The 14985-nt window shown below is 37.6% G+C and overlaps 1 protein-coding gene across 1 annotated transcript in view; it reads right to left on the bottom strand.

The window, feature by feature from the left end:
- Positions 1-13918, bottom strand: part of rftn1a (raftlin, lipid raft linker 1a) — a 32247-nt gene extending 18329 nt beyond the window's left edge. The window contains exons 1-2 of the mRNA XM_066673579.1: positions 13847-13918; positions 5359-5510 (exon numbers count right to left, since the gene is read on the bottom strand). Coding sequence (XP_066529676.1) covers positions 5359-5500 — 142 coding nt within the window. The 5' untranslated portion in view covers positions 5501-5510; positions 13847-13918. The remainder of the gene's footprint in view (positions 1-5358; positions 5511-13846) is intronic.
- Between the last annotated feature and the right edge of the window lie 1067 nt (positions 13919-14985).

The following is a 14985-nucleotide window of genomic DNA, read 5'->3' as shown; positions in this document are numbered from 1 at the left end:
ATGACAAAACTGCTGCTTCTCGAAGCCTGAAGAGCCCACAAGCAGCTCACACACAAAGTTGGCATAGCAGCGCTTACCTTATATAGTCACCTTCAAAACAGTACTTTTTGCCTTGCTCTACAGCCAATCAGAGTGCAGCTCTCACCTTTTAACACGTCAGTCATTTAAAGGAACACTGTACTCAGTGAGAAACAAATGTAAACATCAGTAAAAAACACATCAGTACATCAGAATAAAACACACCATAACTAAAGGTTTTTACTGTTTGGTGAGGGGTAAATGGCCACTTGGTGAGGGACAGGAGACTAGTTTCTCAAAGAAAGAAACTAAGATGTTGACATTAGGTCTAGACAAGGTATATACACTGTATTTTTGCAGTAAAATAATATTTTCCTTATGGAGAGCTTGGGGTCTAAAGAGACACTTGGAGAGGCCATCTGTCCACTGTCTGCTCCAGCTGCAATAACTTCAAATCAATAGGAGGTATCAACTCCAGATTTTACCTGATGAAAGTAGACCCCTGGAGACACAATTGTAAAAAGAAAAAAGCAATGGGACTCATGAACTCTTCAGTTTATAGTCACTAACATTTAAAAAAAAAAAAGACAAGGGCCTACATTTATTTGTGATTTTCATAAGCTTTTGGCCACTTCATATATATTATTTCAGGACCTCTAAATGGTTTCTTTTACAAATTTGAAGGGTTTTCTGTAAAAATAAATCATGAAAATGCCTCTAGTTTATTCACTGCCTGAGGAATGGGAATATCAGCTTTACATATCGGCCATTGGCCACTACTGCTGTCTAAAAATCGGCATCGGCCATCAAAAAAGCACTATCGGTCGATCACTAATTCAGAATCACACAGAATGATGTGGCTCTGGGTAACTGGCTTACTGTGCATGTATGTATTCTGATAAATATTTTTAAAAATGACAAGAAAAGCATAAACATTAAAAACATTAAAATGATCTGCTGTGGAAAAAATGTTAAAAAATGTATATTGCGATTTTTATCAAGAAAAATATAAAAGTTGATTGTGATAACATTTTTGTCCAAATTGCACAGACCTATGCTCAGTTCAGGGCAATAGCCCATGAGTGAGGAGTTCTTGTTTATAGACATTTTGTTTTTGTACTCTTTCTTGCCAAATTTAATCAATAATAATATTTCTTTGGACTTATTATTCTTTGCTCCATTTAACCCTATGTAGCCTTGTAAATAGGCGATTCTGAGTCCAGGGGCTAGGACAATTTTCTGCACTCTACGTTAAGAAGCAGCACAAAATCCGAATGGCACATTTTATCCCATATTTTCTGACTTAAATTAGGCAGCCCACAAAAAACTGATGAGGAGGTGATATGGCACTGTTGATGGGTTGGTAAGCACTCCGGTTTCCCCAATTATGCATGTGCTAATGCACTGAAAAGGTGATTTAATTCCCCTCATAATGTCCTCTTTATTGCAGCAAAAAGGGAACAAACTACATGTTGGCACAGTTCATTTACAATAAAAGGTGGAATAAGTCTGTGGATGAGTTGGAGCCTGGTTCTTTGCGAATCACTGGAATCAAAAGCATTTTAAAGCTTTAAAACAGAAAATAATATATTAGAAAAGAAAATGTGGTACCGTACCAGCTGTAGTAAACGCAAATTACCCTGCTACATTAGACGCAAACATTTAGTACAAAAGCAAAATTTCAAGATCAAATGCATTACTGATCAACTATTGACAATAGATGGTCAACTACTGCTTGATCGTTAAAAAAAGGCAATTTTTTAACCTGCTATCCAGTAAAATTTCACAAAACTATTGTCTTTACTTTTTATGAAATATCATTCTATGTCTGTCTTTATAAAACTTCAGTCTGACCAACTGCCATTCATAAACTTGCCAGAGTCCACTAAAAATTCTACCTATCACAGAAAATAGGAATTATCTTGGATCCTAGAACACCATGGCCTCCATCTTCTAAATATTGATAGGACATAAATATTAAAGTGTGTGTTTATGATTCGCAAATGGGAGATTTGGGTTTCTTATACCTGTATGTTTGTGGTGTGTTTGTAAGCAAGCACTTAATCTATTTTTCATTAGTGTGTAATACCCTGGCACTGAGTGGAATTATATTATTGATGGAGACAAAATTAAATTAAAGTGAGATTTTGACCGAGAATCCGGCTCAATGTCACTCAGACGACAGGTAGTGATATCCTCTCTCTCCCTCTTTCACTAACACACACACACAAATCCTGTGGCTCAGGAATGAACACACTCCATCTCAGCCATCAGATAATCCTTTAAGGATGGCTGCCTGTTTGTTCCTTTCTCGCCACTTTTTCATTTGCTTTATCTCCATTTTTGCCTCTCACCTCACCCCTTCTCTTTCAGTGGTGCTCTAAAAACACATGTTCACATACTTATTTCTTCATGGTCACCAACTGTCCAAACCAAACAGTAACCTTCAGACATTTATGCACAGTCACAGCAGTTATTTCATACATCTTGCCGTCAAACTGTTAAGGCTTTAGAGGAATCAGTGAGTTTTACATATAAATGACCTGCCTGTCTGATGCTGATAAGCACTTGAAAGAAACAGTCTTGCTCTCTTTTGCCAGTGAAATATAGTTGCCTCTACTCTTCCAAACTCAGCAGTGAAGAGTTTAAAATAAACCACACCATAATTCTTTCTATGAGGTGGTTTGCCCTGACATTCAGCCTGAGAGCCCACAAAACATCCCAGTGCTACAGAATGACTGACTTCTATGTCAAATGTGGCAGAAACCCATTCTTGATTGATGAGTTAGGTTGAGATAAAAAAGTTCAAGAACCAATGTGTTCAGCCCAACAAAGCACTAGAGCTAGATCTTGGTAGACTGACTGTCCTTTGGGTAATTTTCTTCAGTCTTTTATTTTTAGCAGGGAACATAGGGAGAAAACAAGCAATTACAAAGGTTATTCTTAAGAAGCGTTTATTCGAGTTATCTATCCTTAAATTATAACTGTTCCGCCATTAGTTGATGGTCATAATTCTCAATGCCATGTATTTGTTAGTGGGCTATAACACTGATCAACAATAACATTATAACCACCTTGTTTCTACACTCACTTCCCATTCTCTCAGCTCCACTGACAATACAGAAAAACTTTTAAGCAGTTTTACAATTACAGACTGTTTGCTCCCTTACATGCTGTTCTGCAATAGTCACGACCTCCGTATGATATAGTTGATCATAATTTGGTTAATGGTATGATTAAAAATTCTGGTCAATAAGGATGGTGTGAGTGGCTCAGACACAGCTCTGTGTCCCCTCTATGTCACAGACAGTAGCTCATCTGTTGATACATGGTTTGTTTTGGTTGTCCTCTAATCCTTCATCAGTGGACACAAGGCACTGTTAGCTGGATGTTTTTGGCTGGTGGACTATTCTCAGTCAAACAGTGACACTGAAGGCTTTGAAAACTCCAGTAGCAATGCTTTGTCTAAACCATTTGCACCAGCACAACACACACTAACACAACACCACCACGTCTATGTGACTGCAGCGCGGAGAATGGTCCTCCACCAAATCATACCAGGTCTGTGGTGGTCCTGACCATTGAAGAACAGGGTGAAAGCGGGCAAACAATCTAAACAGAGCAACCCATGGACTGTAGAATCAAGGAGGTGGTCATAATGATATGGTTGATTTGTTTATGTGAATGAACAATATTAAATCTATCAAAACAAGTTCTAACATAGTCTAAAGCCTTCCCAGATATGTAGAGGTTTCCTGCAGAAAAGGGAAACAAACTTTTAATCAATATAAACCTAAACTCATCATGCCACAACACCACATGCAGCCAAATGTGTGTATACAAGTATTGTACCATCCATACTGTAATGTCTTCTGTAATCTGATTACAGTATATTCTCTCACACTCACTCCCTCACATGCACAAAAAACAGACAATATTAAGATATTAAACAACAGTCTGTTTTCCCTCTCTGTGCCAGATATTCCGTGCTTTTTTCCTCTTTTACTTTGAATTCACTACGAGCCACTTACTGACTCTTTCAAGACAAAATTCTGCATCAAATAAAGCCGTGTTAATATATTTAGAAACATAAGCCCTCAGGGAATACACATGCATTCGATTGTATCCCTCTCTCTCACACACTCCTACTCCTCTCTCAACCCTTCACATTGAGACTAACCTCAGATACTTCTTTGACACCCTTCAGCTTGCCTTTCTGAAAGCTACATCAAGGTGCTGTTGAGACTGAGAGCACATATATATATACACACACACACACATTATATATGTGTGTGGGTGAGAATGAGTCTACGAGTGACACTCGTTATACTATGTTTGTGTACACAGTACTACTGTGTGTCATACAGATGAACAGTGTGTATGTACATCCTTCCTCGATTTTAGTGGAGGGGACAGAGACTGAGGCCAATTGTGTTCTCTTAAAAATCCTGCCTACTGAACATGATATATTTAAATTTGGTTTATCCTATTGTGATGACAATCATGAACTAAATAATGGGCTTGTTCCACTATTAATTAACTTAACTTTTTTTTGTTTTGAGCAAATATAATGGGTATAACAAATAATTAAACAGTTGATAGCTTGTTCACAACTACACAGAGACAAGAACTGCTCAGATTTGCCTGCCTCTGCTTCAGGCACCGCCTCCATCTTCAACCAACATTTTGCAGCTCATCAACTTTATGATCTCAGAAACCCTTGCTATATGAATTTGTCCATTTGAAACTTTGGAACACAGCTATTTCAATGTGAAAATGAAATGATGGTCTTGGCATTGACTACTGAATTCAAATGATATGATTTTGAGCATCTACAATAAACAATGTGGACATGGTGTTAAAGTCAAACCAGTTCTTCACTGGAGGGTTTTTAAAGACCACAAAATAAAGAATTTGTTATGCATTATATGTGCTCCAGGTGAATGTGTTTGGCCTTTGAAGCTTGTGGTAATGGTTTATTAGACCATGTCAGAGTCTTCCTCATTTCATTTCATTTGTCATTGCCATGACATTGCCAAGTCATTTGCTATGGTGCATTACTGGCTCACTGTCAATCACATTGTTTGCAAGGACTGTAATTATTGCTTTTCATATTTAGAACCTGACAGTGCTCCAAGCGTCCAGAGTATGACAAGGACATGATAGGAAAATACTAGTAATACGTAATCTATTATTAAATAAATATTATTTATAATATGGGCCACAATCAGGAGTTAATTTTTGGAAGAAAATGCAAAAACCTAGATCTCAAACAATCATCAGTTGATACACTGTGCATCACAAATATTCATCAATTAAAGTCAGAAAACTTGCTTGTACCTTCTTTTCCCAGCAGAAAGTCCAGGTAATGGTATGTGTAGCCCACTCCAGTCTGTGTCTCCACCTGGGCTTTCCTGAGGGTTGAGTAGATCTTCCCTGGAGCTTCATCAGAACCACGGGGCTTAGGCAGCCTACAGCCCATTTCTACACACCTGAACAGACACACAGAAACAGGAAGAGGAGCGAGATAGATAGATATGGATGAATGAATATGTATAATTTGTTCAAGATATTCATTTATTCATTGATTTACCTGATTGTCTTGGCAGTACAATTACTAATTGTCATGCTAACTAAGTTTGATTGACATTCAAATTGAAACTGAACATAAATATGCAGAGTAGAAGGGCATGAGCACAGCCAAATGAGTTCAGACATTTGCTCTCATGTGCACATGCATAATATGGCTAAGCAGATTTTCTGGAACTTAATCTCGCCCCCCCACTCCCAACACAAGCCTCACTTCACCTGCAGCTACACTTTTCCTCTATCAGCACACACACACACGCACACAATCCCAGCATTAGCTATCAGATAACAGTGACAGAGGAAATCATATTTGATCAGTGAGGCCAGATCCAATTATGGAGTGGAATTGAGCGTGAGGCTGGTGAATTAGCGTGTGGCTAATTCTAATGACTGTTACATCTCCAGCGCAAGGCCATGGCAAACATCATCCTAACACAAGGTGACAGTGGTGCCACTGCTGGACTATCAGAGTCCAGCACAACAATAGCTTTTTTTCCCCTCTGCAAAGGCTTTGATGAGGCAGAACAGGTGAAACACAAAGCAGACACACTTGACCAAGAAAGGGCTATGGGATTTCTGTTAGCAAATCAGATCAAAATGAAAATAGAGAGGTCAACTTCATGAAAGAAGAGGTTCACAGCAGTGTTAAGATTAGCTTATTTTAAGATTAACTTGGCTTCCCTTTATCCCCTCAAAGAAATGCACCAATATAAGTTTTAGACAAATGCATAAAGCATTTCATAGCTACTGACAGCACCTGTCATCTTAACCTTGCTATCATTTTTTTCATTCTCCCAGCCCAAGGATATCCATATATTTAGAATATAAATAGAATTAACTGTGATATATTTAAACATATACGGATATTCCATCTTGAAAACCTGTTGATTTTCAAGTTGTCGTTTCCAAGCTAGAGCCAGCAAATACATCTGACTGCATTCAGTCTAATCCTGCATTCAGTCGTTTCTTTAATCGACCACATTGATTTTCACACTGTGATTGACCATGATTTTTCAAGCTATAGACAGTGGCTTTGGAACCACGATTGCAGACCATGGCCAAAAGCTAATAACTAAAATTGCATATTGATAACATTAATTGATGTAAATCTGCTGTTCTTTACTTTAGCCCTTTATATGTCCATACAAGCCAAACCAACTGGTTTTGCAATTTCTTGATGTTTCATGCTAGAGCCAATAAAGTATGATTGTTTAAACACCAACACCCTATTTAATTTCACACTCAGCACATATCCAGCATCCTTAGTTTTTTTTTTATTATTATTATTCTCATAGAAACCTGCTGATTCTCATCTTCAAGATACAGCCTTAATCTAGCTATCAAAATTACTCACCCAGAGTACATACCTGGGCATTTTATAAAATTCAATAACTGAAATGCAAAGGTAAATTTAATTTAAATATTTTTATTTATTTTTTACTCTTATGTTTTAGGAGTGTGTTCAAGTTCTTGGTTGATGAAATCACTGGAAATTATTCTGCATTTCATCAGTTAAATAAGGGTTAAAGGGTGTGTGTGGCAGGTGTGACGGTGACATTCTTGTTTGCATTGCATTTTACAGAAATGTCCCACCTGTTTCTGGAAATTGGGTTTTATAACGTACAACTAAAAAGATATAAACAGTATTTCATGCTAACTGCTTACTCCTTTCATCCCCATTCAGCTAAAAATAAACAATTTCATATTTTTTTAATTAAAAAAATGTGTAGAATATTTTATTTATAGTCTACATGAATTGGAAGAATATATATTGACTATACAAAGCTCATTAACTGACAAAAAATATATATATTAGTTATAGTATTGGTCAGAAAAATCACTTGGATATTTCCCTCCATATTGTTGAGCCTTACACAGATCCATACACATTTCACTACATCTTGAATATTCAGGCTATACTCAAATACCCAAAAATGTAATAACGACACCTTGTATTATAGCACTACAACACTTTGTGATGTGCTTTGGCAAGCCAACTTGAAGCTTGTTACACAGACATTTCTACATTTAACTGTCTTTCCTAGAAGTGTTAATATAATGCATCTATATTTTTACATTTCCAAACATTCTATAGGACCATAAAAAAGTGTTGCCTGTGGGTGCAACCAGATGGTTACATTGGCATTAGTGTATAGTTTTGCATTTGGGATGTGCTGAGCTCAAAGGACTGAATTCAGAAGCAAGTACATATTTCCCAGGCATTACGTCTCAGTGTGTTTACAGTCAATGACCAAGACATTTCCTTTGTCCTGTCCAATCACTAAAATTTCACCTTGTATGCCTTGATTTTTTAAACTGTTTCTCTGGTCATAAATACACATCCTCATGCTGCTCACGTTGGGTTGATGAGTTTGTCATCTTTATGTTTGAAATTATTGCATAGATTGCTAAAATCCAAAAAAAAAAAAAAAAAAAAAAAAAGTCTATCAATAACTGTATAAATTGTTTACAGTCTCCATGGTTACAAGTTTTATATCATCACATATATGAATGACAGCATAATTACAATATAGTATACATTAAGATTACTTTACACATTACATTTTGCAACAAGTAATCAGTGGTGCGTACATTTTAGAAGTAACCCTGCATTCTACAAACTTGTCACTAAAGGTACAAACTTTAGTGTAAATGGACCTTTAAAAGGGTATAACGGTGGTTTTGGAGCCAGGTTGTGTTCCCTGAAGGTACATTACATTCCCTTCTCCATGAAAAAAAAAGAGCTGAAAATTTGTAAACTTTCATTATAGAACTATGTAAAATAATACATCATAAGACTTGGAGATGAAATGGGGCTTATGAACCAATAATTTGAAAATCTACAATCATAATAGAATAAGGTATGTTTATGTTCCCTAATTATAATTACAGGATATGTAGTTGTGGGCAGCACGGGGGTGCAGCAGGTAGTGTCGCAGTCACACAGATTTCAATTCCCGCTCCGGGTGACTGTCTGTGAGGAGTTTGGTGTGTTCTCCCTGTGTCAGTGTGGGTTTTCTCCAGGTGCTCCAGTTTCCTCCCACAGTTCAAAAACACACACTGGTAGGTGGATTGGCAACTCAAAAGTGTCCGTAAGTGTGAGTGTGAGCAATCAGTGCTGTGCCATGTCATTTTCTTTTTTGCTGTAATTTAAAACGTCTGGGGTAATCATCAGAAAGCAATTACAGCCAGTTCCCAGTGTCATTTGGGTAACACCAAACCTAGCATTTTAATCTGGCTCCCCAACCTATGCTTGAAATGTTACTGATTTTGTTTTGTTTAAATAGACATGTGTTATGAAGTAAAACCATTTTAAATTCTATGGACTTTTACGTATAAGGATACAATATAATAACCAGTCCTTAAATGTCTACAATTACTAATTTATTTATACACTTCTATAGTGCCTTTGTAGACACCCAATTATGCTTTACAATCAACAATGCACAGAATGCCATTCCATTCAACACTCAATCAACACACACTGGTGAGAAGTGGCAGAAAAATGCCACTATAAGTATAGCGTACTCTCAACTACAAACGACTATCCTCCTGAAGGACTGCAATGAAAACCAGGGCGTTAATCTTGGATAGTGTGTCACTCCATATCTGGGAATACATACTAACAGACACTTATTTACACACACCAGGACTTTTTTTTGGGTATCCAGTTCTGTATTCCATATTTCTGGACTGTGGGAAGAAACTGGAGAACCCGAAATTAACCTAAATAGACGCGCAAACTTCATTTTGGCTTCTTTTTAATAAAATATATTACAACCCCTTAGAATCTGCTGTGTTGTTGTTCATCTGAGGTTTAACTGCTAGATATCAGATGATTCTGTTTTTTGACGTCCTTATTTGTAAAACCATAGGACTCAAATAGGGTTTACTTTGTTTTTCCACATGGCTGTAGATGAAGAAATTCATCAGCAGGAATTTTTGTGATCCCTGAGGTCTACAGTGTCGGCCTCTGACAGTAAATAATTGCCAAGAGGTGTCTTCATAAGTAAGGGCCATAGGTTCCTATGAAGGGACAATACAGCTGCAAAAAACAATCCTGCTTGCAAAAATCTTTTCACCCAAAATATAAAAATTATTTCATGATGCAATTAGCCTTTTGAATACTGACAGAATATGCATCCATATATAAAATCGCCAGAAGGAAAGAAATTAATGCTATAAGTCAACCACTCTGTTCTGCTCTGCCCTTTCTGCTAAACTGTCGGTCACATTGTAACTGGCACTAATTGGCCTGGCAACAGATATTAAACCCAGATCAAGGGCTAGTTTAATGTTTCAGAGATAACCAGGACTATTGCTACAAAAGCTGGACAAGCATAGTGACAAAGAAATTTCAGCAACCAGCAATATTTGGACAGTAATGTTCAAAAGGGCTATTTTGGCTTAAAGAAAATACATACTGTCCAAAAATAACTAGGATGAATAGATCAAATATTTGAACGTATCTTTTGAATTTTGTTTTAGTTTGTTTATTAGACCCAATTTTAATCCCAGATTAGTAACTGCCAATTATAGCCATTAACTCTTATGCCCAGGTCTGTTAGCTAACAGATGCTGGCACTAGCTAGCCTCATACTGAGTGAGTGGGAAGATCATCCTATTCAACCATAGAATAAGGCAAATTGTGTTCTCTTGGATTGCCTAACATAGCTGTGGCATCACTTGGGTATGATTGCAAGTGTCTGGACAAACACTTACACCTCAGCACAAATTGGGAGCTTCTATGAATGTTTGTTTCTGGTGACCTTAAACAGCACTTAAGAGGGGTTCCAACAGAAAAATTACAGACAAAACGCACAAATCCGCTAAACAGGAATGTGTTAAGGAAAATGTCTAAGCTTTATAATGGCGAGAAACGACAAAGGCAAGGTAAGTGTAAGGTACTACCACTAATGAAAATAAAGTGTCTTAATATTCATCATTTATTTGAAACATTCTATTCACCCTTAAAAATGGTGCCTAAATGTATGTTGTATGCTCTGTCATTTTTATATACATACTAAACTGTCCTTAATTTTAGTCGTCTTTTGACCAATATGGTTAAATCACATTCATTAAACATGACAAGTCCTTTATTTAAGGGCGGCACGGTGGCGCAGCAGGTAGTGTCGCAGTCACACAGCTCCCGGGACCTGGAGTTCGATTCCCGCTCCGGGTGTCTGTGAGGAGTTGGTGTGTTCTCCCCGTGTCCGCGTGGGTTTCCTCCCCCAGTCCTAAAACACATGTTGCAGGTGGATTGGCGACTCAAATGTGTCCATGTGTCTGTGTGTATGTCTGGGTTGTCCTGTGAAGGACTGGCGCCCCCTCCAGGGTGCATTCCTGCCTTGTGCCCAATGATTCCAGGTAGGCTCTGGCCACACCGTGACCCTGAATTGGATAAGCGGTTACAGAGAATGAATGAATGAAGTCCTTTATTTAACAGAAAGTTAATAACTGACTGGACAGAGACAAAAATTACAGGGACACCCTCTCAAGCACATACCTACCTTCACATATCCAAATCTGTCACATCCACATGCACACAAGCAGATTACAATTTTGGGTGAGTTAGAAACACTCTGACAAGGTAGGGTGGGGTGGTGAGGGAAGGAATACATAGAGCTAAATATAAGTGTGTTGATAAAGAAGGGCAATGTGTCAAGAGCTTGTGATCCAAGTGCAATCGGCACATGATTTTACTGTTCAGTGATTTTGGTATTAACCAATCAACTATTAACTAATCAAAATTAGACAAACTATACTAAGTCTATAAGCAAAAACTAGGGTATATTCCAAGGCTGTGTAAAGGAATTATCTGAACGGATGTCAGCCTGTGTCACCCTGCGAAAGACTGGCACAACTTCCAGGTTGTGTTACTGCTTGCGCCCAGTGATTCTAAAGCCATTGTGGAGCCATTGTGACCCTGAACTAAAAGTGGTTTCAGACAACGAATGAACGAATGAATTTAGTTTTTTTTTTTTTAAACAAATGCTTTATTTTTCATTCTTAAAAATGTTATATTTCTAAGAACAAACTAAAACTAAATTAATTCATTCATTGTCTGTAACCGCTTATTCTGTTCAGGGTCATGGAGGGTCCGGAGCCTACCCAGAATCACTGGGTGCAAGGCAGGAACACACCCTAGAAGTGTAACATTCACACCTCTGGACACTTTTGAGTCGCCAATCAACCTACTAATGTGTGTTTATGGACCAAGGGAGAAAACCAGAGCACCCAAAGGAAAACCACGTGGACACGGGGAGAACACACCAAACTCCTCGCAGACAGTCACCCGGAGTGGGACTTGAACCCACAACCGCCAGGTCCCTACCTGTGCCGCCCTTAAAAATAAATTGTACTGAACATTTCTAATAGACTAATGCTGCATTCTACTTTAGGCACTACAACATAAATAGTGCATTTATAATAATTCATTTATATCAGGCAAAAAAAAAAAAAAAAAAAAAATCATCATCTACACACACTCAAATTCAGATTTACCCAACACATTCCCACTAAGGGAAGTGTGTCTTTATAAGCAGAATTATACTTAAAAGAAATGTGTAGCAACAAAAGCAAACATTCCTCACATTTATCAACAATCGTCTCAATCACTCTCTTCCGCATCCTTCTTTGAAGCCTGTCGCTCCATCAACCAGACTGCATTCTGTCACTCTCATCTGCCTCTAATGCATGAGCACCCACTCACACCTCAGAAAAACTTACTACAGGTAGCACACCATCTGTCATTACTGTGAACCCTCACCTTCTGAAACAAAGCCACATACAATACAGTGGTGCATGTTCCAGTACTGTGCAAAAGTCAGAGACCACCATACCATCCATTTACTTTCCAGGTAAGTTACAGATTTTTCAGCACCTACAAGATTCAGTCTTAAAAGTTGCAATTGTTGTAATACCAAACATTCATTGATGTTGAGGTCTGTGATGTGGGATGTTCAGTCCATGCTTTGGGAAGACCACCAGCTTCTTTGTTTAATTTACACATTTACAGCTTTGCATCCATTCAGAGCCATACCAATAAGAGGACGTCTTCCAGTGGAACACTGAACAAAAACCCTTTAATTTTCTGAGATTTGAACAAGAGTGCAGTCTGATTTTCTCCAATCTCTCAAAGATGAAAGCGGTCTAACAAGCACTTAACAAGAAATCAGAAATTACCTGTTTTTTTCTCCATTAAATTTCTTCTTCTTCTTTGATGGGCATATCAGGCCAAATTTTGTAAACAAATGATGTTAGATCTATTTTTAAAAAATGTGCAAAGAGGCAGCCATGGTGCCTTTGTGTATTCGCTTGTGTGAATCTTAGTGTCTCCCAGACGTAACATGGTCAGTGACAACTCTGAGAAATGCTTATGTTAGGTGGACCACTGGTTTAAAGATTACAAGGAATGGAAAAGTTACAGCACGACTCACTACTGTTAAACAAATGTTAAAAACCTGATAGGTTTGATTTAATTAAATGTTGTGACTTCTTTGTGATTTTCTGTTAAGCAGAACATTTTTCCTTGCTTACAAAATTATTATCTTTCACTTGGTTTTGACTTTGACTAGTTGCTGCATTACTCTATTCAAAATGATGAAAAATATATAATGATTTTTCCCTATATTTCCCATGTGCGTAAAACAGCTATCCTTTAGAGAGTGAACATTTCAAGGCAAACTGAAATGGTCCGGATTTAACTAGAATAAAATCTTGCAAACCCTCTGCTTCTAAAGTTTCAGAGATATAATATATATATTTAGAAAAACAATATCAAAGTTTTTGGTCACACCCTAATACAGAGCTGCAATCTTTCAAGACATCGGGAGCCTAAACAGTTTAGAGATATAGCTTTTGTACCATTTACTGCTTGTATTGTACTGTTTAAAGATTAACTCGTTTAAAGTTTTGTCCACTCCAGCAATCAGCACTACATGAGGACCTGCTAAACCACAATTATACCCAGAATGCAAACAGGTGAGAGCATCACAAAGATCCCTAGTAAAAGAGAAACAACCAGAATCAGAATGTGGAAAGAGTTATTTGAGGATGTATGATAGACAGCTACTCTAATATATTAATAGATTAACATAACCTTTTTGTTTTGTTTATTACAGAACTAAAGTTTGGTCCATGCTGCAAACTGCAAAAATAAAAAGTGGAATCAAAGCTCCACAAGTGAATCTAAAAAGCAAATACAAGGAGTCTGCAGACATTAAAATGATAAACATACCTTGTGCTCTGCAGTACCGGTTTAGTAGTTGCTTTAGATGTAAGCAACTCTTCACGTCTCTCCCTGTCAATACTCCACCTCCTACTTTCTTCTACGTTTTTGCTGTGTTGCTATCCTCTTCTGTCAGTGTAGACTGGAAGAAAGAGAACTCTCACTCTATTCTGCGTGTCGTCTTTTCTGCCCAGCGATAAAGTGGGAGTGTGTAATCAAGCCCCCTCCTCTCTGTGCGTAACAGTGAAGGCAGCCGACTCCAGCGCTGCCAACATGCTTTCTCCTGCATTTACACCAACAGCAGCATGTGGAGACAGCTCAGACAGATAAATACAGCAACAAATGATCAAGCAGCGCAGTTTTTGTTAGACAGTCAGGAAAAACTGACATGACATAATGAATGGGTACATAATTTTAATGTATATCACAAGACAAAATATATTGAAGAAATATATTCAGTGTGTTAAGCTTTAAAAGCAACACTTTACTGGTCATGTATATGATAAAACTATTTATATGCAAAACATTTGAAAAAAATTGTCCTCAAGAAGGCTCCACACAAACCGTAGAACATTGTTTCAGTAACCAGAAGTATGTCTGTTAGAGAAGGCATATAAGCTTCCTAAATGTAATGTAAAAACTTTTTACGGCTGATGGACCAGATTCTGGGTACATTTTGCATTTAACTGTGTAAGCTTGAGTTTATTAAGTTTCCATTATGAGCCTAAAAATTCTCTGTATTTTCTTGCTGTTAACACATAAACCTGAAACTGTTTGGGGGCTGTGCCTGTGTGGGCGTGTAAGGTTAGTGGGTTCTGTTGATATCTGAGGGAGTCTACATACACAAATGCCTGTGTGTGTGTGTGTGGGGGGGCAGTATTAAATTTATATTTCATGTGCCACAGGCGAGACAAATGCATAATTCAATAGTCTGTGAGAGGTCAGACACTGAAAAGGACACAAAACCTTAACAACATATAACCTGAAATTACAGCCACACACACCAAATCATAAAAAACAACTGCAAAAGTTCACAAAATTCGATGGAGTCCCCATTTAAGATGAAGATTGGAGCAATACCAAAAACACAAATTGAATTATGTAACACATTGCAAAAATAAAACTACTACTACGCTACCATGTCCTTG

The sequence above is a fragment of the Hoplias malabaricus genome, chromosome 6 (genome assembly GCF_029633855.1).
Source record: "Hoplias malabaricus isolate fHopMal1 chromosome 6, fHopMal1.hap1, whole genome shotgun sequence".
In the NCBI taxonomy this organism is placed as follows: Eukaryota; Metazoa; Chordata; class Actinopteri; order Characiformes; family Erythrinidae; genus Hoplias; species Hoplias malabaricus.
Note: the sequence above shows the minus strand (reverse complement) of the source record. Positions and strands in the feature narration are given on the sequence as shown.